This window comes from Phaenicophaeus curvirostris, unplaced genomic scaffold, assembly GCF_032191515.1.
Source record: "Phaenicophaeus curvirostris isolate KB17595 unplaced genomic scaffold, BPBGC_Pcur_1.0 scaffold_160, whole genome shotgun sequence".
Lineage (NCBI taxonomy): Eukaryota > Metazoa > Chordata > Aves > Cuculiformes > Cuculidae > Phaenicophaeus > Phaenicophaeus curvirostris.
Genome location: NW_027206780.1, coordinates 293007 through 316085, shown reverse-complemented (window position 1 = coordinate 316085; position 23079 = coordinate 293007). Strand labels below are relative to the sequence as shown.

Below are 23079 nucleotides of genomic sequence, written 5' to 3'. Positions count from 1 at the left end.
TTTTGAAATTGTGATCATATATGAAGGCGAATGATATATATTTACGTAAAACTTGCCCTATGAAACGGACACTTTGCTTGGCAGCCAGCCTTAAAATAGCATGGCAGATTGCCTGCAGTCTCCCCAGTGTGGAGAGATCTGGAAGCTTACAAAGAGTGAAGTCAAAGCAGTCATTAGGCAGGCAACTATTAGCAAAGATGAAATGGGGAGAGCAACTGACTGATGGAAATGGAGAGAATCGATAATGATAGCGTTATTTATGTTATGCACTCTTTTCCTGCAGTGCCTGGGCTTTATAGTGAGACAGGGAAGTAATAAATTGCCATCATCTTTGAATATGAACAGGTGGAGGGCAGGAGCAAAGAGATTTTGCTTTTAGAAAGGGAAATAAAAGGATCTTGGGAGACTTCAAATGCTCATCCTGGGGTTGTTTTGGGGGGGAATTGGAAGCTATAAACATTGTGGGCTTCTGCTTACCTTTTCTCATTCTACACTGGGGAAGGGCATGTTATCTGTATGCTGGGGACTTTCTGATGAATTTTGCATGTTTTGTGGAGTAAGGAAATTGATTTACAGATTAATTGTAGATGTCCAAGGTCAGGAAACATAACCTTGCTTTCTGGAGGAGAGGCTGAAGTTTCTTGAGACTTCATTAGTCACGTCTGCTGTGTGGAACAGTGCAAGTAGTGATCTGCATGACTCGTGCGTAGGGAAGCTATTGACCTGTGTCTGTCTGGGCATTTGTGTTTTCTGTTAGAGCCATCCTGAAATGGGGCTGATGACTACACCAACAAGCCCAATTCCAACGACACCTGTCACTCCACTTGGAACCACCCCGCCTTCTTCAGATGGTAAGAAATGTAATGATCTCCTGCTAAAAAAACCAATTAAAACTGTAGAATAACTAGTGAAGCATTTTCTTGAGGTGTCAACTAATGGGGTCTGTCTGGAGCAGATGTAATCCAGCGGTCTCTTCCTGGAGCGACTTGCCTTACTAAACATGAGAAAGATTCTTCGACTGGAATTTACTTCTGTTTTGCCTTGTATATTGCTCAATGAAAATACGCTGATATACCTTCTGGAAACAGTACTTTCCCAGTGTCTGCACGAAGATGCACCCAGACCTTTAGTTATTCTAGATAGGCTTCTACTTATGAATATTTTCTAGTGTCAAGCTCTTTGCCTGGGTTTATTTGTCATTGGAACAGTTTTGCAGAGAATCGCAGTGGGTTCCTGCTTGTTGTTAACGCACTTCTCCCCAGCTTTGAATTAATTGGAATTTGAATCCAACCTGGGTGTGGAGGTATTCCTTCCTCTTGCTGCTTTTTCTGTGACAGGCTTTGTAAAAGACTGCTTGCCCTGAGATCTTGCTTCTAAATGAGATGTTTTGTGTTCACATAAATATGCCTTGAAGTCATCTAAAATAAAACCTTTTTCATTTAAGGTATAGGCAGATATAACCTAGTTAAAGACAAGAAATCAAATGTGGCTGTTGTCACGTACTTCAGTAGCATCCTCTAGATCTGAAGAAAGTGTTTAATGAAGGAACAGAGTTAGAGCAGAGCATGGTTAGGAAGTATTTCTAAGGAAAAACAGCCTGGGTTACTCAGTTATATCAGCTATTCAGGTCATTTGATATCCTAGTTAAGGATGATCCTCCGTGTGGATGAATTCTGTGTGGTTACCATGGATATCAAAAGCTTCAGTTAAAAAGCCCCCTGTGTCTCAAGTCTCTCTGTACGTACAACGTAAAATGTAGAGGGACGGGCATTTTGTGGGCTTCTGTTCAATGCGTTCATTGCAAATGTATCCACCCACACTCCATATTATACAACTGGCAGAATTTATGCTTACCTACATCTACAGCTTGTTTGCACTCTCTTTTTTTAATTTACCAAAGAATAAAAGCAAAACACAAGTTCCATCCTGCTTTCAGGAGTCAGTGATCTTGTGAAGCCTGAGGCTTCTTGCTGCTTGTAAGGTTATGAAGTTTAAGGAGAGGAGCTGATCTTAATGTGCAGCAATTACACAGGGAAGCGTTCTTTATTTCTATTTGCTGTCGCTGATCCTTAGCCTCAGTGACTTTTTTGAGGACCTTGGCTTGGCTTAATTTGAGTGGTGGTGCTTGCATATTGTTGATATTTTTAAAGGTATGTCAGAATTTTTCTCATTTTCTGAGATCTTGCAACTCGATTTGCCTATGGCTGAGAGTTAGCAAGAGGCTTTTTGGCTTTGGAATGAAAAGATGGCTTTCTTCTTTTTCCTGCATTTAAAAAAACACAGTTGAGCTATTTTCAAGTTACATGTGGAAGTAGAAATCCATCTATGGGTTTCAGGCAGTTTTCTTTATGCTAGATGGGATTAAAAATAGGTTCAAATTCTGGTTTGAAATTTCTCTGACTCTTAATATATAACGTGGATTAAGGCCTTTCAAAGTTTAAAAATGTCTATTAAAAAAAGTCCAGGTGTGTAGCATGAACAAGATAAGCAGTGATGTGTTCTTCAGAGTGATTTCTTTTTTTCTTTTTTTTTTGAAAATGAGACTTTTGCTAGAAACTGTTGATCCATAATATGTAAATCAAGTGTGCCTGTCACCATAGTTATCTAAATGTCAGTTTGCTTACTGTTGTTAAATATTCATTCGGTGTGTTCATTGTAACAGCTCCAGAAGGACCCACTGGGGATATAAATACATTTTGCAGACTTTTAGCTAAATCTTTGAGCTATTCATAATATTGGGGGTGAAAAAGCTTCCAATCTCACTGCATAGACTTTGCCAACGGACTGGGCGTGTTAGCAGCATGTCAGGAGCCCCAGAGCATCAAGATTGAATGGACTAAACTGGCTCGTGCTTGGGGATGTGCAGGCTTTAGAAGCTAAAAGCCCCATTATCATTTCTTTGATGTAATTCGAACAGTGAGGTTACATTGATCTATTTGGCCTGTTGTTTCCAAGGGCTACAATTTTGTATTCAAGGTGATTGTATAATCCCAAACTGCATGAGAACTTCTGCTGTGCTCTGAGGCTCTCCGTGCTCGCTTTAAAGAATCCTGCATTTGACTGTTGGTTTGTCTCCTTCATCCGTCTGTGCCTGTGCTTGTGCCAGTTCCAGGGGTAAATAAACCTTACTTATCTCATTACAGGGTTATGAGATATAGGGCTGAAATTGTGAAAGGAGATTTTTGTTAAGGCAGACTTTTCTCTGAACCAAAACACTGTTGTACGCAGGATCAAACCACTTCCCCTAAGAGCCCTTTACAAGTTCCAGTCTCATCATAAATACCGTCTTCTTTCCTTGAGAATTAGAAAAGCCTTGAGCATTCTTGAAGACAGATGGAAAAGAGATAATATAGTTCTCATGATGTGTGTCTTAGTGGTCTGCAGGTCTGTTTCCAGTGCAAAGGGAGCACTGTCTTTGGCTGTCTTTATGACTTGAGAAGAGAGAGAGCCTTCTGGCAATCATAATTCTAGCCACCTATTACCTTCTACATGTGAAAAACTGTGAGTTTTAGCTCCTAGGCAGACAGAACAATAATGTTATTGTCATATTAGGACAGGCGCATAGAGTTTGGAAGGATCCTCTTGACTCCTTAAATCTTGTGTCTTGTAATTGTAGCCACATCATTGTAGAATCCCTTGAATTTATTGACTTTTGTTTTAGTTTGTTAAATTTGTTTCCCAATAATTCCTGTTGGGAGGCAGTTTTCAGCATCTTGCTCCTTGGTTAAAAATCTCCAACTTTCCAACCTGCATTTCTTGTCAGTTTATACTCACTTATTATGGTGTTAATCTTACTTTGGAACACAGATAACTTTTTTTTCATGCATTGGGTAACTCACCTGTGTATTCTGCAGTCTAATAAGAAGGGCACTCTATTCCTCTGATCATCTTACTATCCTTTCTTTGAACTCGTTCAACGATTTAACATGGAATCAGCATAATTATGGACATTGTTCAAGACAAGGGCTCACCAGGACCTTGTGCAGGACATTACTGTGTTCCTAGCTCTGCTGGAAGTGTGTTTCAGGATGTGTTGCAGGACCATGCATACTCCTCTCTACTTTGTATTGGCAGCTCGTCATCTTGTGATCTGTGTACCGTGGTATCACAGTGCTTCATGTGCAGCTGATGAGCTCTCAGCTTGCCATGGAAATAAATCCCTGAATTCCTGACCCTATGGCTTGTGCTGTTTAATTTAATCTTGCTTTTATTATCTCATTTATTACCTTGCTTTTATCCTATTCTTTGTGTGCAGCCTGATATTCCTCTGTGTTTACATATCCCAACTTTCTGCCATTAGCAGATTCATTAGCCAACAACTGGTTTTTTGTGCCCAGGTCACTCACAAAAAACAAAACTATTCCCTAAACTGACACCTAAGGAATTAGAGTAGAAAGTTATTCCTAGACTAATAATTTCTCCAATTGCCCGATCTTTTGATACGTTTTCCCACTTGTGTGTTTCACTCTTAATTTTCCACTCAGCTTTGCTGAAGTCCTTCTAGATTAGCTCCATCAGTTTGGGGTGTTTATTTCTGTCTGAGCTGATTTATCTTTAATGGTACCGGACTTATCTGTCAGGATCTGGAGGTAAACGCATGCTGTGTTTTTCTCTCTTATCTTCCCCCCCGCCTTCAATATTTCTCATAAAGTGTCCCTGAATGAGGAAGCTGGGAATGGCCCTTGCGGACGGCTCGGGCTCAGTCATCAGTAAAAATGCGCTCAGTCACGTGGTGGAGGTTTGACAACTCAAGCTCAGTGCTTCAGGTGGTACATGGCGAGTGAGTGGGAGGCACATTGTGCAATTAGCTGATTAATTGAGATAGCTTCTTGTAAAGTCTAAGGCAGATGATGTCCAGTGTTAAGGTGTCAGTAGGTAGAGCTGTTGGTAACACGGAGCGTATCCTAGAGAAATGCTGGTGAACTGCTGCTCTGCTGCAGGTATGGAAAGCACATTTCTGCTCCCTGCTGTGTTGTGATTTGCCTGGCACAACACATGATTGCTTCTGCTTCTTGATTTTTGTAAAGCTGCTCTTTCTGTCTCTCTTTTTTACCATTTTGGTCATGCAATAATTGTTATGTTGCTGTCTTGTGTGTTGCTTCTGCAAGAGAGGCTGTTGTTGGGCGGGAAGAATGGAATTGATGTGGACCTTTTGGAACAGAAATTCCAAAACTGCTGGAACTGAGAAGAGTCTTTGCTGGGAATGCTTCTTTCCAAACAGGGAATGGTGCGGATGTTAGCTGCGTTGATTTTAAGAATTATTTGGGTACGGGTGAGAATATCTTGGGCTCCTTAGGCTGGGAATGTTGACGAGTGCCAAAACAGCAGGCTGATCTCCCTTGGTGTGGGTGCAGTCAGAGACGGGTATCACTTTGCTGGGTACCACAACCTATAGTTAGAGCAGGAGAAATGGTCTCTGGGGGAGTGGTACCAGTCTTCAAAACAAAATCTCTGGTAGCTGGTCGTGAAGGAGGAGGAGGAGGTCAGGGGACCCTGCAAATAAGTTGATCCTGTCCCAGGTCTGTGACTTGGATCTCTGTATTGATACCTCTTGTATTTGTGGAGGGTAAACGTGTCTTATCTGCTTTGTTCCAGTTATAAGCTCTGCAGAGCTGCCTTTGGATGCTGATGTGCAAACTAGCAACCTGCTGATAACCTTCTTGAAGTACAGCTCGATTGTGATGCAGGACACAAAAGGTAAATAAATTCTGTTGATGCAGCTGTGGATGCAGCAAGCATTGCTTCTTGAAGTCAGGAGGGCATAAGAACATGTTTAGTGACTCCATAAATAGAAGTTAACTGGAATCCCTTTAGAGGACTGAAGATTCCACCTTCTGAGAAAATGAAATGACTTCTTATTGTGAGATAAGAGTTATGAGATGAGGAGAGACCTAGTGCTGTCAAGAGAGAAGTCACATATGGAAAGAATGTAATAATAATAATAATAATAGTACCTAATAACCAAGCCTGTCCCTATGCAGGAGGTGTGAGCATATCTGATTCCCAGCTGTCTGACACAGAGAGGAAGTCATGTACTGGCAAACTGTATTTATAAGAACATTTAGAACCTTACACAGGAGGCAAAGCTCAGCATTAGGAGGAAATATTTCCTTTGTCCTTTGGTACTTGCTGGTTAAACAGGCAGCTCTTTAATTATAAGGAGGACGGCAGTGACTTTACACTGTACTAGCAGTAATTTGCTTGACAAGATATATTTCCATATCATGCTTTTTTGTTTCTCCTGATAGTTTTGTGGAGGTTAATTTCAGCTTGCTGGAGTTGAAGTATTGCTTCACCTCCTGCCTAAGGTACCCAGGGGTGCTGTTTGGCCCAGTGGTTATATGGGCAGGACCACAGTGTGAACATAACAAGTGATCTTCATACCATATTTCAGCCCATTGCCAACTTTTTCTGTTAAGTTAGATGTAACAACTGAACAAAAATAAGGAGGTAGATGCAGAGCTATGGTGCATTGATTATTGAACACTTGACGCTGTAGAAGGGAGCAGGAAAGACAGTTTCCTTGTACACACTAGCTTGCAATGAAATTGTACCTGGCTGTCTTGTTCTGGATTAGTTTCAGATGGAGTGAAATCTGATAGAGGGGATTCCTTACTAAACAAGTCAGTGAGAGAGGAGTTGATGTCTCATTTTTGGTTCTAGCTTGTATGATGTTCGAAATTGGTGTGGCTCCTTGCCACCGTGGCAATGTGTGGCAATGAGCTCTCCTGACTGATTGTTTAAAAGAAGTGTGCCTTCCAAACCAGTGCTTAGTGATTCTCGTGGATATATTCCTGTCCTTACGTTGTGATGATAGATGGGGCTCTGCATAACTTTTTTTTTCTTCTTGTGTAAGACCACATGTGGGCCACCAGTATAGCAACCAGAGAAGAAGAATGAATAACTCCAATTTCACTCCATGTGTCCTGAAAGGTGTGGGAACACTTAGGGGGAAGACTGAATTGTTCCACATCCCAGGCTAGGCAGTTGTTTAGCTCCTGTCCCAGAGAGCATAATTTAATAGATTGTGTTTGCTAGATCCTCCTCTTGTTTTCTATCTTGTGTCAGTCTGAGGCAGATGTCTTGGGAGAAATTAAAACTGCATCATTTTTTGCCATCTGTAAAATAGGGTTCACACTGGTGTACCTCCCCATAGGAAGTGATCTGCTTTGTTCCTTTAATGAAGGATGTTGTCAAAGTACCAAGTGTCTGTGTGAGTAACTGCTTGCATAGCTGCCCCATAACTGCTGAAAATAGTGTGATATTCACAACACATTGGCTGAAGGCAGAGTTCCTTGTGTGAAACAGGAGCCTTTACAGCGTGATCCCCAGAGAAAGAAGTGGTAGCAGCACCTACAGAAATATACAGGGAGGCCTTACAATAGGAAAATAACAAGGCTCCAGTGTATCGGAGTTCTTTCAAGTCCATTTCTCCTGCTTTGCTGGAGTAGAAAACTTTTCACTTAAGTATTTTAGCTGAGGTAAGTGCAGCAAAATAAAATCAGCGCGCTTTAGGGCACGTCTTGTTAGTAAATATCTGTCCCTCCACAGCATAAAAAGAAAACAAAAGAGGCATCAAACTAGACAGAACAGCTAGCTAAGCGTTTTTTATCTTTATGTTTATAGATTACCATATACACACTAACTGGCAAAGTGCTTGTAAAAGTGACCTGCAAAGATGCAAGGAGCTTGGTTGACGCTGTCTTCCAATTTATGTGAAAGTGCTTTGACTGTTTCACGTTTCCCTGTCCTCCAAGTCCGACTCTAAGGAGATGTTTGGGGCGGCACATTTAGGGGTCTTACGTTTTAGAGAAGCTCAGGAATACGCGGTTTTAAGCTTCCTCAGAATTTAGTTATAGGTATGTTCTTGTGGTTGGGTTTTGTATGTTTATGGGTTTGGGGGTGAATGGTTTCTTAGAACAAAGAGTTTTTAAATGAGTTTGATATCATGGTGCCTTGAACAGCCTGATCTTAGCTGGCCCTGCTTTGACCAAGGATTGGACCAGAGGTTTCTTCCATCCTAAATTACTCTATAACTGTATATATCTTGCTTTTTGGTATTTCAGGGTTAAAATGGAGAGAAAAGAGTTTTAAATAATCCAAATAAAAATTGCATTTTTCTGCCTTAGTCCCTCTCTATTTGTGTGTCGTTCTGCCCTCCAATTGTCATTCAGGGCAAAAGCTGCATGAAGTTATAAGATGAATAACAAGTTGCAGAACATGATCGAGGCGGAACTCCTTTGACTCAAAATGCTAAGTCTTTGCAGACTTCTTTCTTTCATGATTTTGCACAGAGCAAACTAGGTCATGTGTCTCAGGATTCGGGTTAAAACCCAGGACTTTGAGCATAATGTCGGGAGTCATTCTGCTACACTGTGCTGTGTCCCTACCAAAGCTTTGCTACTGGTTTCATAACCTACAGTAAAGGTGGTCTTTTTTTTTCGTTGTCTAGGGGAGGGAAAATTGTGCCTCTGCTGTGACAGAAAGACAGGGACTAACTCCAGTGTTTAGGATATCTGTGGGAGTAAAACTGAACAAGACAGAAACCTCACTGATGGTTTCAGTGCTGTCGTAGGTTAAAATCAGAAACTTTGCTGTCGGTACAGACTTTTGAAAAATTGGTGGGTTTAGTGGTCATGCTGGAGGATGAGTGCTTGATGAGAGTAGGCTGTTGGCTATCGTAGAGGAAGTAGGAGTATGAAGAGTCTCTAAGGCTGGGCTTGTCTCCTGCTGCAACATCTGCCTCACTCTTCAGCACTTCTAGGCTTGTGTGGCTCATGGAGGACTCGTTTCTTCTTTTTCTTTGCAGACGAGCACCGGCTACACAGTGGCAAGCTGTGTCTGATTATCCTGACATGCATAGCAGAGGTAGGTTTCTTGTGTGACGCTGTTCAGCAGATGGTATGTTACAGGGCTCTGTCTGTGTGCGCATCCCCTGCCTCCTGCTGATCCGGAGCTGAAGATCTGCAGTGTTACTGAGTAATGAGGATCTCAGGCACTTAACATTTTGCTAATAAACCTGATGCAGTACTGTTAAAATTGACTTGAAATTTGAAAATTGGATCATCTTAGCCAGCTCCCAGGGATGGAGAGAAAAGAGCAAACCTAAGCCTTTTCTCTCTTAGCTATTGAGTGACCTTGGGGTGTGGCTTTTAGATGAGGAATGTGCTAATGGCTGTCAACTCCCTGCTGTTGGTAGTAAACATGGGCAATGCCGTATCCCTTCTTCCTGAGAAGGACACAAGTCTGAAAGAAAGCTGCATTGCTGTAGGCCTCCACAAGCAAGACAAGTAGCAAATCTGGTAGTAGGGTGAGAAAGCAGTATCACAGAGCTATGTCAGCGGTCCTGGATGAACGTGCTCCTGTCTCATGGGAAGTATGTACTAATAGCTTGACTGGTGTCCTGAATGGTGATTAGGTTTTCCTAGCATTTGCATATGGCTTCCTTGCAAGTAAAGACCTTGCAATAAAAAGCAGTGATGTTGATAGCCAGCATAAAGATTCTGAAGTAACGTTTCTTCAGGGTACAGCCTGAAAGCTAATCATCTGCATTTCAAATATATATAATTAAATTTTTTTGGCATTTGAGTTCTTCAGATGGATACATAGATAATACAAGAAAAGAAATTCTGTTTCTGCATAGCCAGGGCATGTTTTGGGTCTGGTATTAAGGGGAAGATATATTTATTACCGAACCTGACTGTGCATTATCTAGAGGAATCACTTTGATTTAGAGCTGGTCTTGGAATGCTCTTTTCCTGAGGTGCGGGACAACTGACAAACCTACCTGCTAGTACTGCAGTAACTTCTGGCATGATGGGTCCATCAAAATGCCAACATAAACTTTCCACCACAGTCACAGGAACTTGCATGCTAGAGAACCACCTCATGTGTTATACAGGACTTTTAAACTCTCGATGCTGGGGTGTGTGCAGGCCAGAATTTGGATGAGCGAAGGAGGAGAATGTAAAATAAATTGCTAACAAAACAAGCAGTAGTGCAGACTTCAACTAAAGTGGAATTGGGATCAGGAGGGATTTACTTCTGTGTATCTGAACATATAGGTGGGGCATAGGTGGAGACAAGAGGAGGTGACAGGAAGCTTTCTAACCTTATAGCTGTATATTGGGAGTTTTACGCTGAAACACATGATTTGAGAGTCAAGTGGAAGGTGTTGGGCACTTGTTTGGCCATTCAAAGCTCCTTGCTTTTCTTGCTTTTTTCAATAGGATCAGTATGCTAACGCTTTTCTCCATGATGACAACATGAATTTTCGAGTAAACCTACACAGGATGGTGAGTCTTTTCCTCCAGATGCTGTTTTCTCTTTGGGATGAGAACACGGAGGATTTGAGTCTCTGTGTGTTGAAAACTATGTCGTAGATGTCTGACCTAGACTGCTAGGGCATGTGGAAATACTGTGAGAAATGCAGTAGTTGAGGAACAATTTTGAATTTGCTCTCAGAATGTCTTATCCCTTCAAAGAACAAAGAGCCGGCTGTCCTGTTGGTGAATTCAGAGGCCTGTGTGGCAGGGGAGGAACTGTTTATTATGAGGTCTCTGAGGAAATTGGTAGCAGAGAGAATGTTCTGCCTTGATCTTCAGCAAACATTAGCCCTCATGTGATATATTAATAGCCATCTGGAGTTACACCGAGTGCTTTAATTTGGCTTATGCTTCATCCTGCATGTGGTGATTCACCTTCAAGGAGGAATGTATTTTTTCCAGAGCCTTTTGCTGCAGGTACCTGTCGAGGAAGTATTCTTACCTAGTTCACAAAGCTCTGTAGTTATAAGTACCTTGAATTGTTATCCTAACTTGATGCATTCTGGTTTTGTGATACTGGCAAGTTCCATCTCATCTGACAGTGATGTGTCACCAGTCCAGGATAGAAACAAGCATCTTGCTTCGTAGTGAACATACTGCAAGGATGATAGTCATTCCCACTTAACGACAAACTTGCCATTCAATTAGCCTTTCTGGTCTGTTACAAGAGCCATCAAAGCCATTTAATACTTCACACGCTGTTAAGAATGCAGATCAGATGTCTGGGTCAGGAGCAAATCAGTATGTCAGGCAAGGGGGAGGAATTGCTGTATGAAATTTTTGTGTGTGTTTCTTCTCCTCCTGGCTCCTTGTGATATAACAGTGCCCTCCAGTTACATGGCTAGAGAAACAAAATCTCAGTGGTCAGCATGCTGAAAAGCAGGCACGATTTTGCTCCAGCCATGGCCTTAGGATTAATATAGGTGAGATAGCAGTTAGAGAAAAGGACAAAGGGAAGCCTATGATATTGTTTGCATAAAAGATACGGTAATACACAGAATGTCGCTTCTGCTGACTTCTTGTCATCTTTGTGTGTCTGAAGCCAATGCGACATAGGAAGAAAGCAGCAGACAAGAACCTGCCCTGTCGCCCGCTGGTGTGTGCGGTGCTTGGTGAGTATTGCTAGACAATGTGTGGGTTTTTTGTTCTACAACAGAAATATGAGAGCAATTGTAAGCATTAGAATTTGTGGTATATTCTTTATTTGACTAATAGTGAGGGAAAGCATATGAGGAAGCAGTACCTAAAAGCAAATTACAATCCATACCCTCAGTTTCCAGTAGTTGGTTGGTCTTTTTTTTTTTAATTCTGGAGGGTGTCTAAAGCTCTTTAAAACAAGCAAATAGAAAAAAGGGAAATTTCTCTCATCTAAGCAGGACTGGTGTCAGGTAGAGGTAGGTAGGTGGGGTAGTTTGACTTCCTCATTGTTGTCTACTGGAAGTTAACCATAGCTAGCTCAATACTTACTTTATAATTTTCTTTTCTGTCAGATTTGATGGTGGAATTCATTGTAACACACATGATGAAAGAATTTCCTATGGATCTCTATGTGTAAGTGTCTGTGGGGTGACTCATTGTCATTTCATTTGAAGTTTTGAATTTGGGTGGAATTCTAGTCATAGAGCAGTCTGCTGGCTGAAATAACACTTCATGGCTGGTGAGGAACAGGGTGGCTTTTCATGAACTCTTCCAGCAACTTTTTCTACTTCTAAAGTGCTCTGTGTGCCAGAAAATTGAAAGCAAAATGAATTTCCACTTTCAGACCGATTTCCTAATCTACTTGATCAAACACAAAGCCTTTCAATCTGAAAAAAGTGTTATAATAGTCATTGCAAGAATCCCCACTTCCCAGAAGATGAATGTTGGTCTAAAAACTGCAAAGAGCTTTGAAAAAAACAGGATGGCTGATGTGAGTCCTGGAAGGCAGTGTGGAGAGTGGGAGAGAGGTTTAAGCCTGAAATAGCCTGCTAGGCAGCAAGGGTTAATGCAGAGGATAGGGACATCACACGACCAATATGATCTAGTGAAGCCGTTTTATTCAGATTTCACATTACATTTATACCCCTCTTCAGCAGGGGCAAGCTATGGTGTTACAAGCTGATTTGTGAGTTCTCCTTTAGCAGTAAACAATCATTGTTTACCTACAGTATTATGCTTTCCCATGAGAAACGGCTCTGTGAGCACTCTGGTCTACAAAATAACAAGTCAGGGACTACTGAGGAAAGCTTCCCGTGAGAAGTGAGAGGAGTACAAGGCAGAGCAAACTTCTAATAATACAGAGAGAAACCTTAAAGGCAACGTGTCCTCTACAGCAACTAATTCTTTTGCAAGGCTAGCTTTATTCAGGTGCAGAAGCTGGGTTGTGCACGTCTAAATATCCGTGCCCATTTTGATCTAAAAATTCCTCAACAGGTTAAAACTTAGCGATGGGGAAGTGGAGAGAAGAGAACAGGACTATACAGGGAGAGCTCTGTGTGTCCCGTGGTGCCCCCAGAATGCTTTATTCTGCTTTAGCCTGGAGGGCAGAAGTAGGATTTGGGCAGATCACTGGCTTTGCTCTGACTGACTGTACATTACTGCATTTCCCCAAGGCTTGAACAGCACTACATTCAGTAGAAGAGATAAAGATACATAGGCTGTTTTCCCTTAAGGTAACTTTTCAGCGTGTTCTGATTTTTCCCAAATAACCCTGCAACTACAGTGCCTGTGCAGTGGTTGTACAGTAAAATTATAAGTTTGGGAGAAATATTTTCTAATGGCAATTGCAGAATTAATTGTAGATGGGTGTAGTACATTGGAATTTCACGTGGAAAGTGGAAAATGCTTGGCCTCAAAAGCGTGGTCACTTCTAGAAACCCCATGAGAGTAAAAAAAAAAAAAGAGCAGTAGCAAGCATCAGTGGACACTTGTATCCAGTAATTTTGACACCTTTGTGCAGTCCTTTGTACTCCTGCCTGAGACTGTCCCATAGCAAATGCAGTCGTTGCATTTGAAGTGGGTGTTCTTAATGCACAAATAGTGACATATTTCTCTGCAGCACATTTAAGACGTGACAGTATGAAGGTACTTGGACTGTTAATGCTGCTCCCCATCCCTTTTCTTCTGTGCCTTGATTTCACCTGGCAAGCTGTATGCTACTGTGTACAACTACAAGGTTTCAATGCTGAGATATGTCTGCAGAGTATTTTGCATTAACAGCTACCGTAATTATAAAGAAGTGTTTTAGCCACTACCAGGTTCTCTCTGGTCAGTGCCTTTAGTAGTTTTTTTTGCAGAGGCCAATTTTACTCTTATAGCCAAGCTGATATGTAGGTGGAAAGGTACTGGGCATTGTCTGGTACCAGTAATGTCAGAAATAGTGGATCTGTCCCCAGAGCGATTACTGTTCCTGATCTGGAGACTGTATCCTGGCTGGTTTGCTTTCTTTTCTTGGTTGAATTTGAGAATCCAATTTGAAATACACCACTTGATGTGATGCTCAGCTATTAGAAATGGTTTTACCTTTCTTTGTCTAAAGTTAGTTACAGTCCTTGTTCTATCATGGTATTTTTGGGATCATCTAACGGTCTGAAAAGAATAACGTATAGCTTCTGCATGTTATTTCTTAAGGCTTTTTCAAGCCTTGTTTTGAATAGCTTGCATACAATTTTTTTAAAAACATTGATTTCTCTGTGTTTGCCTGACATGCAGTCTCTTTTCAGAGAGGTATTGATGTTAATGAGATAATGTAGTTTTGAGAAATAAGGATTTTGGGGAAAAGGAATGTTTCTTTTTTGAAGTGTTCCTTCTGTTTTTTCTAAATGTCAATAACTAAAAATAGCTTGGTCTAGCAAATTCAAGTTTGTATATATTTTCTGCCTTGTCTTTAGTGAAAGCTAATGTTGGAGAACTTACTCGTTATATTGTATATTTAGATCTGATGTAATTTGTGAGGAATATTTGTGCACCTAAGTGTTTGTGTGGACACAAGATGCTGTAGAGACTTACGGGATTTGGAGACTTCACAGGTGTACTAGCTGCGTGTTGGAGGATTTCAGAGCTTGTAGGTGTATTGCTTAGTCATTCCAAAGCTCAAACTTAAATTATTTGTTTAAAGAGACTGGAAAATTTGACAGAAATTTCCTTCTATTTTTCATATAATTAATCTGCATGCCTCAATATAGCTAAAAATCCTGCAGCTTGTTTGACTCTAATTTCTTTTTGCCTCATCATTTGGGCCAAAGAAACTGAAAAGCTCCATTGTGTCCAGGTTTTAGAAAATCTGAGTGCTGTATCTCATATGTATTGAGCCTGCAGGTTAAGTAACTCCTTTTGCAGAGCTTATGAGGTCCTCAGGTAAGGGCAACAAAGAGTGGAAAGTATTAATTAAATATAAGCCACAAACTTGCATTTGTAGTTGGTCCAGTCATGCTGAGCTTAAGCTGGCATACAGGGTCCCTTTCTCTTGCCTTGTCTAGTTTTTTCTTGTTAGTTCCCTTTAGGAGCCCAAAACCATGAGCCCCCACCTCTAACAGACTTTGAGTTTGTCTGTTTCCCGGCTGCCGATTTCTGAGATGTTTCCAGGTTTGATGTAGAATTGCTGGGAAATGCAATGTAATTCATCCTTTACCCTCTCTTTTCCAGCCGCTGCATTCAGATTGTGCACAAGCTGCTGTGCTACCAGAAGAAATGCAGAGTGAGGCTTCATTACACCTGGAGGGAACTCTGGTCAGGTACTTTTCATCTGCACAGACGGTCATATATGAAAAGCCTGGAGTGTGTGGCTCTTTGGTGGCTGAGACGGTTTGTTCCATTGCTACTGGGTTAAACAGCAAGCAGCGATTCCTTTAAAGCATCTTTATTTTTCTTCATACTTGCTACATGCAAATTACCTCTTTTGGAAAGCCAGATCAGTGTCATAATGATAGCTAATTTACTTTCTTGTCTGGCCATGATCACCATGGTATCCAAATTTCTTTGGTTTTGTGTTTCGTTACCTGAGTCCCTCTTCACCTGATTGGAGAAGTGGAGTAATGTTTTATGCAGTAACATTTGTCTCTCAGATATTTGTGAGTAGAAAGGAGATCGGCTCTTGAGTAAAGGAAGGTGGACCTTATTTTCCTTTTTACTGTAACACATGGATACACGTTGAATAGTGTACGCGGCTCCTTCTGAAGAGAGCAACCTAGAAATGTCATTGGGAGGGAAGGGAGTATTTTATCTCTGACCTTTGCATTGATAGTAGATGGTCTGGTTGTTGCCACCGGTATCTTGTAATAGATAAGTAGTATGGGGTTTGACTCATAATTTAGTGGCTATAGCTTTGCAGGACTGTTTTATGATGCCATCATTGTTTGTGAGGTCTAAGGAAGGGGGTAGCAGGATGGATGATGAGATCTAACAGGCTTCTTTCATGAGTACATTGTGCACTTCTGTTCTTATCTTGCAAGCACTGAAGTAGCTCGGCTAGCAAAGTACAGTTAATCCCTTAGCTGTTGTGGTTTAAACAAGAGCTTTATGAAAATGCAAGGGAACATGGCCCTAATTGTGTATTCCTCAAGCTGTGCTTGAGACCTAGGATCAGTGACTTGGCTGGTGTAATGCAACTCCCATCAGAAATTAGAGAGATGATGACTTTTTCAAAAGGCAGTGTTGAGTGGTTTCTGAAGCTGTTCTCAATTAACACTGAGCACTTCCCTTCAGTAGCTTTGCATAGCTGATTGTAGGTACAGAGAAATGAACCAACAATTTGAGTCACTTTCAGTTATTAAATTTTTGCCGTGTGTGACATGTGGCCCATTCAGACTTTCAAATTACTCCTGTAGAAGGTGAAGTGGGTGCCCCTAATTAAGGGATTAGTGATTTCTTTCTTGGTTGTTTTCTTCAGAACAGAGCCCCTAGAGGCATGGCTGCAGCATCGTGCTGGTTCAGGAGAAGAGTGTGCACAATGTGGATACCTGTTGTGAATAAAAATTGCATCTGACAGTGTGTTTGGTATCCTCTCAGCAGTTACCAGTGAACTGGATCCGTTCCTATTTGGCCAGGCTGAACTGGGTCTTTCCTACGCACAGGCCGCATGGAAGTCTGAAATATGTCTTTTGCTTGAAGATGCTGTTCCACAGTTCAGAGAGAATACCCTTAGGCATCTTTTAATTCTTAACTTTCTCTGTTTTAGGGGGAAAAAGAATAAAAATCCTTGCTATTCAGTATGTGGGAATATTCTTGTTAGCTGTTGTTAACGAGCTGGTGTTTGTAAAGTGCTTCAGAAATGTAAGGTGCTTCAAAAGTGTTAAGGTTCACACACACTTGAGAAGCAAAGTAAAAAGAATTTGAATCTGTCAGGTTTCTGTAAAGGACCTAGAATGTTTGCACACCTGATGCAGCTGAAGAGCTGCACACTTGCTGCAGATTTCTGCATGTTTAGGGAGATCCTCACATGCAGGAGTAAGTTACAATAAGAACGTTTCAAGTTTTCTCTTACAGGATGTTGAGGTGAACGGAGAGATCCTTCAGTAGCTGCCAGGTTTGTGTGGGCTGGAAAGACCCTGGGTTGAATTGTATGTGCCCTTGTAAAAGGGCACATCCTGGCTGCTCCAGGTGTGTACTTCCAGAGTGCTGTATGTGGCAGACTAAATGCTAATTGCTGGCCGTATCTTGGGATATATTTCATAATTAACTCTTATCCCTGAGAAGGCTGCTCTTTGATTTCCCCAGAATGCTGCTGCCTTTGGTGTGATAGAATGGCTGTTTTTCTGGTCTTGATATATCTGGCAAGTGACTCCAAGCCAGACCAAAGGGACTTCTGAATTAATTTCTGTCCTTTATGCAAGCATATTCCCCTTTGGGCTTTTCTTTTGGATCGAAGAATTAGTTATCACTGCTGGGTGAACAGCTAAAAGGGAGCAACTGTTCACTGTAACATCTGAGATCCCAGGTTGTCCCATCAGGCGTGCTTTACAGGTCTTCAAGCCCACGCTTGTCTTCTTGAATGACAAGGTGTGTGATGACTGAAGCAATGCCCCTGTTGCTCAGCAAGGATAATAGCATTGGAAGCCCCCCAACAGAGGTGAGTGGAACAAAGAACCTGGAGGGAATTGGTGTAAGGAAGTATTGAAAGAAAGAAAAAGAATTCTACCTGGCACGTAAAAGGAGGAAAGTTGTTTCAGGCAGAAAATCGAGTAGGAGAAGAAAACAAAGGGAATACTGTGGGGTAGGTAGTTGGTATAGGGTGCGGAGGAACTGAGATAAAGGTTGTAGGTGGAAGCAGTAGCAATGTATGAAGCCTTCTGTTCACTTGCTGATTCTAATGTTAGCTAGTCTCTAATTAAGGAAAGCCACTTGTGTGTCATCTGATGGATAGATGCTCTTCCTTTGTGGATGCCTTGCCTTCATTGTGGAAGGCCAGCAGCACTTTGAGAAAGTTTCTGCATTTCCTCTTTTGGTTTTCAGTGATTGCAGAGAAAAGCAGTGGAGCTGGGTGTTCGGCGTCTCTCAGGACACGTATTGGGCTGTTCGTACAGTCTGTAATACTTCATTTTTTTTGGATATGTCATTTGTATAGTACATTGCTTATGCGTGGTCTTACTTCTCCTGGACTTCCTTTTTTGACATCTGAGCACAAAGAAGAGCAGTATTGTTACTGAGTCCTTGGTTGTGTTCCAGCCTTAGATTCCTTGTTGGATTGATTCTTTCATACTAAGTCAAGAGGCCAGGACTGTGGCACTTGATCCGGTATAAATCTATAGCTGTGCTGACCAGAAGACCAAGAATGTTTAGCTGACAGAGAATGATGCAGGAGTTTGAGAGCTGGAAGCAGAACTGACAGAAAGAAAGATCTGTAGGTGGCAAAAATAGTATATATAAGCTGGCTTTAGCTAAAAGTAGTGTGAAAATAAATATTGGATCTCTAGTGGAGCTGGATTCTGGAATATCCTACGAGGACTGCTGGAGAGTGACAAGCAGTTATAATTTGATTAGCCTATGAAAATGCTTATCAAGCGCAGTTGCTGATAGGTGGGACAGACATTCAGGTCCAGAGACACCTGTTGATCCTGGTGTTTCTTTAATAGAGCTTTCCAGCAGATTATAGCCTCAATTCAATCATCTGTGGTTCTTCCCTTTGAGTGCTGAAGAAAATCTCCAGGGTTTTCTTCATGACAGTATACCATTACTGGTGAGTAGCCTGGGATTTTGGTCAAGGTCAGAAACCCTAAATGCATACGGTTGTGTTGACCTGTTGGTCAGCTGGAAAATCTTCTGGACTGTTATGCCAGGTACCTGGTAATTTTTAAACACTGATTTCTTGAATGTCAAGTGTAAGGTACTTTGTAGAGCTGACAAGGAAATTTTACTTTGTTACAACCAGTTCCCTGCTCTCAGAAATAGCATGTTATGCTCAATTTTTTTTATGAAGTTCTGCTTGTTGTTGAGTGAAAATGTGAGGTTGATTCTGCTGGTCATAAAGGTGAGGTTTGGGTTTTAATTCTTGAATCTGAACTAGTTTGTACAGCACTTGAATAATGGAAGGTGCTATATATGTTGTTGTTGGCAAGCATGTATAAGCTGTGCCAAAAGAGTTTTCATGAGTCATTTATAAGCTTTTTATATAAAAAGACCTCATTTCTTCAACTCCTCCCACCTCAAAATTAGTAATGCTTGAGCAATTCACTCTGAGCTTCCGGGGTGCAGGTAACTTCTTTGCAGTTGCTATGGTTTGCTCTAAGCAAAAGCTATGTTTAAAGAAACAGAAAAGCAATTCTGATACAGACTTATAATGGAAACGGCAGATCATAAAAACCTTTAAATGTAATAATGAATAATGCTGAAATAGCTATTTATTAGAGCAACTGAATACCAAGTAGGATTAAAAATGAGTTTTGCCATTAGTAAGCAGGGAAGATCAGTTTCTGTGTTAGTGTAACATAAGGGCTACTGTTTCTTATCTTGTAGCTTGGTTAATTTGGTAGATGCTGAATGCACTGTGAAAGTGAAAATGCTTCAAATGTGTAACGCTCTCAAGAAGTTAATTTTTATCTGGTTTTAGTTTAGGATTATCAAAGCACACTTATGCAATGCTAGTGGACAGAAGATACTTTTATCCTTTTTGTGGAGTCCTTAGATCTTTTTGTCAGTTGCTGTGTTTATAGCGTGAGGGTAATACTGCTTTCAAAATCTTTTTGGGTGAATACTAAGGAAGTGAAAGGTTCCTCTGTGGAACGTATTTTAAAATAAAGAAGCAATATTTTTTGGGGAGGGAAAGACATCATCTTCTTCTTTCAGTATGTATAACACACTTGCCCTATAACACACTTGCCCTTATACAGTGCATGTTTAAGGTAGTATTGTTTAGTCACTTGTACTTTGTTTTGTTATTTCTGTGGCTGAAATATTGGTTACTAATAGTATTTGTTACTTACAGCATTTCTGATTCTCCAGCTGTTGATCAGGTCTGCTTCAGCCCACTGATTTGTGTCGTTGAACAGATTGGAAATCAGGTGATGTTAAGTTTCCCCTTCATCTCTGCTCCAGCTGTCACTGTCACATCTACAGCAGCTACCTGGCAAGGGAAGCTTGTGTTCTTGCAGCTCTTGTGTAGGCAGGATTCGTATACTGGTGTATCAGACAGTCTAGTTCATTGGTAAAATGCCTGATCACTAAGTGCCACTGGAGTTTGAAAGGGTATAGAGCTGCTTGGCCATTAGCTAATGACACACATGTTTTAGAGAAAAGAATTAAAGTTTGAAAATTTGACCTTCTTCCAAACTTGCAGAATGTCTTATGTGGCTTTAGAAAATGCTCCCAAAGTTCAAGATCTGACAGCAGTATCCTCTGCGTGCTTCTACAGTCGTAAGAGTTTGGAGGAAGCAGTCATGGTTCAGGGGATGGTGTAGATAAAGCTGCTGTGGTAATTTCTATCAATAAGGAGTTCTATAATACAGTAACAAAGAAAGAAATGTCTTTAAGTTGTGAAGGATGTTGCAAATATATGAGAATGATGTCTTCAGCACCGCATCTTCAGAGATTAATAAAGGTCATGTGTAGGGGTAGGGCAGAAAGAACAGGAGTTTGTGTGTTAAGCATAGAATGCTTTCATAAAATGAGATCTGTGGTGAGTACAAAGAAGGTCTGTTTGTCTCTGGTGAAGGTTTCGATTTGGACTTACTGTTTTGGGAAGAAAAATAAGGCATTATGTGAGGCTTGACCTTTCAAATACCTTTCAGCAGAAATGCTTTCTGACTTCACTGCACTGCTTGTAAACTGGGAAGAGAACTATAGAACAAATGCTAGAGTTTTAACACCTCTGCAGGTCAACATACTCTACCTAATGCAGCTTTTACCTGGTGTTTACACTCTCGTTGCTCTGTGCCTTTTGACAGAGGCTGGCCCAACTTTTCAAAGCTGCTCATCAGAATCTCCACATGACTGAGAGCTCCCAGCCATGTGCTGTATGTCATGATGGAGATTCGGGATCTCGTGGGTTGTTTGAATACAGGGTTATGCTGGTGTTTTAAAGAGAGTACTACTTCATTGAGGAATGAGTCTGGAAGTGGGAAGGATGGTCTCTCTCTGCAGTTCCCAGTGGTAGTTCTGTGGGAGCACCAGGAACTGAGGGAGGAAGAGGCAAGAACGGTGTCCAGGCTGGTTAAATGTGAGCTTCTGAGCAGCTGCAGTAGGAATGGAAGTTCTGATTTGATGGGGTGGGCAGGTCTTTGGAGCTGGAGAGGATCTCAGCTTGGGATGATGGAGAGCCTAAGATGATTTGGAGGTGATAGTGTGTTAGGAGGGGTAGAAGGCCCTGAGTGTAGAAGTCTGGGAGATGTTACTGGATTCAAACATTGGGTTAGACACCATTGCATGATCTAGAAAGGGGGTTATTCAGCATTTTTAACTCTCAGGAATAGAACTAAATATTCTTCTCCTATTCTCTAATTTGAATGCCTTCTTGGGACCATGCTTTATTGTGGGAAACTGAGGAATGAGAGCTAGCATCTGGTTTAGGTGTGTATCCTGTGTACTTTTTTCCCCAGTCCATCTTAGTGTGTTGTATGCTTGAAAGACGAAAGGATATTTTCTTCTCAGAATGATCTTTTGACCATTTCAGCTGTGTTTATTACTTCTTTCTGTTTCACAAAGGACATGGACAAGACTTCACAGGATTTCTGTTAGCATTCTGAGGGCAGAGATGCTCTGCTCTAGGACTGCAAAAATCAGTGAGGTCCTGTAGCATTCCAAAACCTGCGTGGTTAAGTTGAAGTTTTGGGATTAGTGTTTATTTCTAAGTGCCTCTGTAAATCAGCTTCAAAATTATGATTAACTTGCATTTTATGCAATGTCTTTGTCTGTGGCAACTTGCCTCACCTTTATTTGCAGGTATGTGACCAGCAAGCTTTATCTCTGTTCCTTTCTTTGAAATTGAAAGAAAGTAGGCAATAGTGGGCAGCTGTTTCGTGGGAAACCCAGCAGGCTCGCAAGCGCTGGTGCTTGTTGACTTTAGTGAAGTTTCAGAATGGCTGGAGAAGTTCTGAAAAATGTATTGGAAAAAACATAGTTTCTCACACAAACTAAAGGCTGTAACTGATGGGTGCTGTGGAATAGGTGTGGGAGTTGGCAGCCAGTGCTGGTGCTTGGTTGGACATGTGGTACGGACAAAGCTTGGTGCAGGAGAGCAACTGTTAGTCCTGTTACCTGTTTCAGTGAATTTAGGAAAGGATTGAAAAGGAGAGATAGTTTTATAAAACGCATTCTGTTTGTAGTTGTGATGCATGTTGTGGGTTTATATTAATCAATTTATTTGATTTGTTCTTCTGGCAGCACTCCATGTTGCCCCAAAGAAAACCCCAACCCCTTCTTGCAAAGCTCACTTACAGGCACAAGACGTGAAGTTCAGAAGGCAGATTGCACCCATCTGCCAGTAGTCTTCTGCTGACATTCTTAACTGGTTGTCCAGTTTCGTGTTAGACATTCCATGTTACCTCCTTTGACCAAAGCTAAACCACTTCTGTGGTAAGAGCACACGTCCATTTGGTACAGTGTACTGGTATAAATCTCCTGAAAAAGGCAGTGTAAGAAATGCAAAAACTCAGTTGCTTTCTTGTAAAAGAGGATGTTTTAAATTCCCTGCATGGGGCATATTTGGAAAGCATCTACTTTTACTTAAATATTTTCTGATGTGCTGTTTCTTAGTTCTAGTTACCTTCACTTTATTTTAACGTATTTTAATGCTGGAGATCAAGAGTTTGGCCCTGGTTGCTGATGGAGATGAAGAGACTAATACAAGATTTGTGGCTGTTATTTATCACCCAGTAAGATCAGGATAGGAATTCTTTGTCAAGAGAGCCTTGGTCAGATGAGTTCAAAGGGAATTTAATCATTAAGGGAACAGAAATCTAGTAATCTTTTGGTCATCCTGCCTCAGCATGGCAGATCTCGTCCAAATATGTTGCTCTGTCCTGCAAATTACTGTTTAAATAAAGCTAGCTAATGCTGGAGAATTTGACTGAATCCCTAACAATTTGGAGGTCATGGTGACCTAGTGGAGATAGTGTGATAATTTCTCCTGGGAAGCAATCCCATTGATGAAGGAAATATTACAGCCAGAGCTGTTCACAGACGTTTCTTTGTCTGTGTGGAGGGGTTGCAGCATTCAGAATGCAGTGATTTATCCCTGTCCCCTTTCTTGTCTTCGAGAAGCAGCACTCCTGGGTCCTTTACTTTGCTGTCTTTCCATGATCTCACACAATGTTTCTGCTCTTTCTCCAGATGCTCCTCCTTTTCT

General features: G+C 41.3%; 1 protein-coding gene across 1 annotated transcript in view; it reads left to right on the top strand.

Annotated features, from left to right (window-relative positions):
- The window catches only part of ARMH3 (armadillo like helical domain containing 3), a 127364-nt gene that overhangs the window by 25750 nt on the left and 78535 nt on the right, over nucleotides 1–23079 (top strand). Inside the window, exons 14-20 of the mRNA XM_069882508.1 lie at nucleotides 758–851; nucleotides 5596–5697; nucleotides 8810–8868; nucleotides 10230–10295; nucleotides 11368–11437; nucleotides 11816–11876; nucleotides 14949–15037. Coding sequence (XP_069738609.1) covers nucleotides 758–851; nucleotides 5596–5697; nucleotides 8810–8868; nucleotides 10230–10295; nucleotides 11368–11437; nucleotides 11816–11876; nucleotides 14949–15037 — 541 coding nt within the window. The remainder of the gene's footprint in view (nucleotides 1–757; nucleotides 852–5595; nucleotides 5698–8809; nucleotides 8869–10229; nucleotides 10296–11367; nucleotides 11438–11815; nucleotides 11877–14948; nucleotides 15038–23079) is intronic.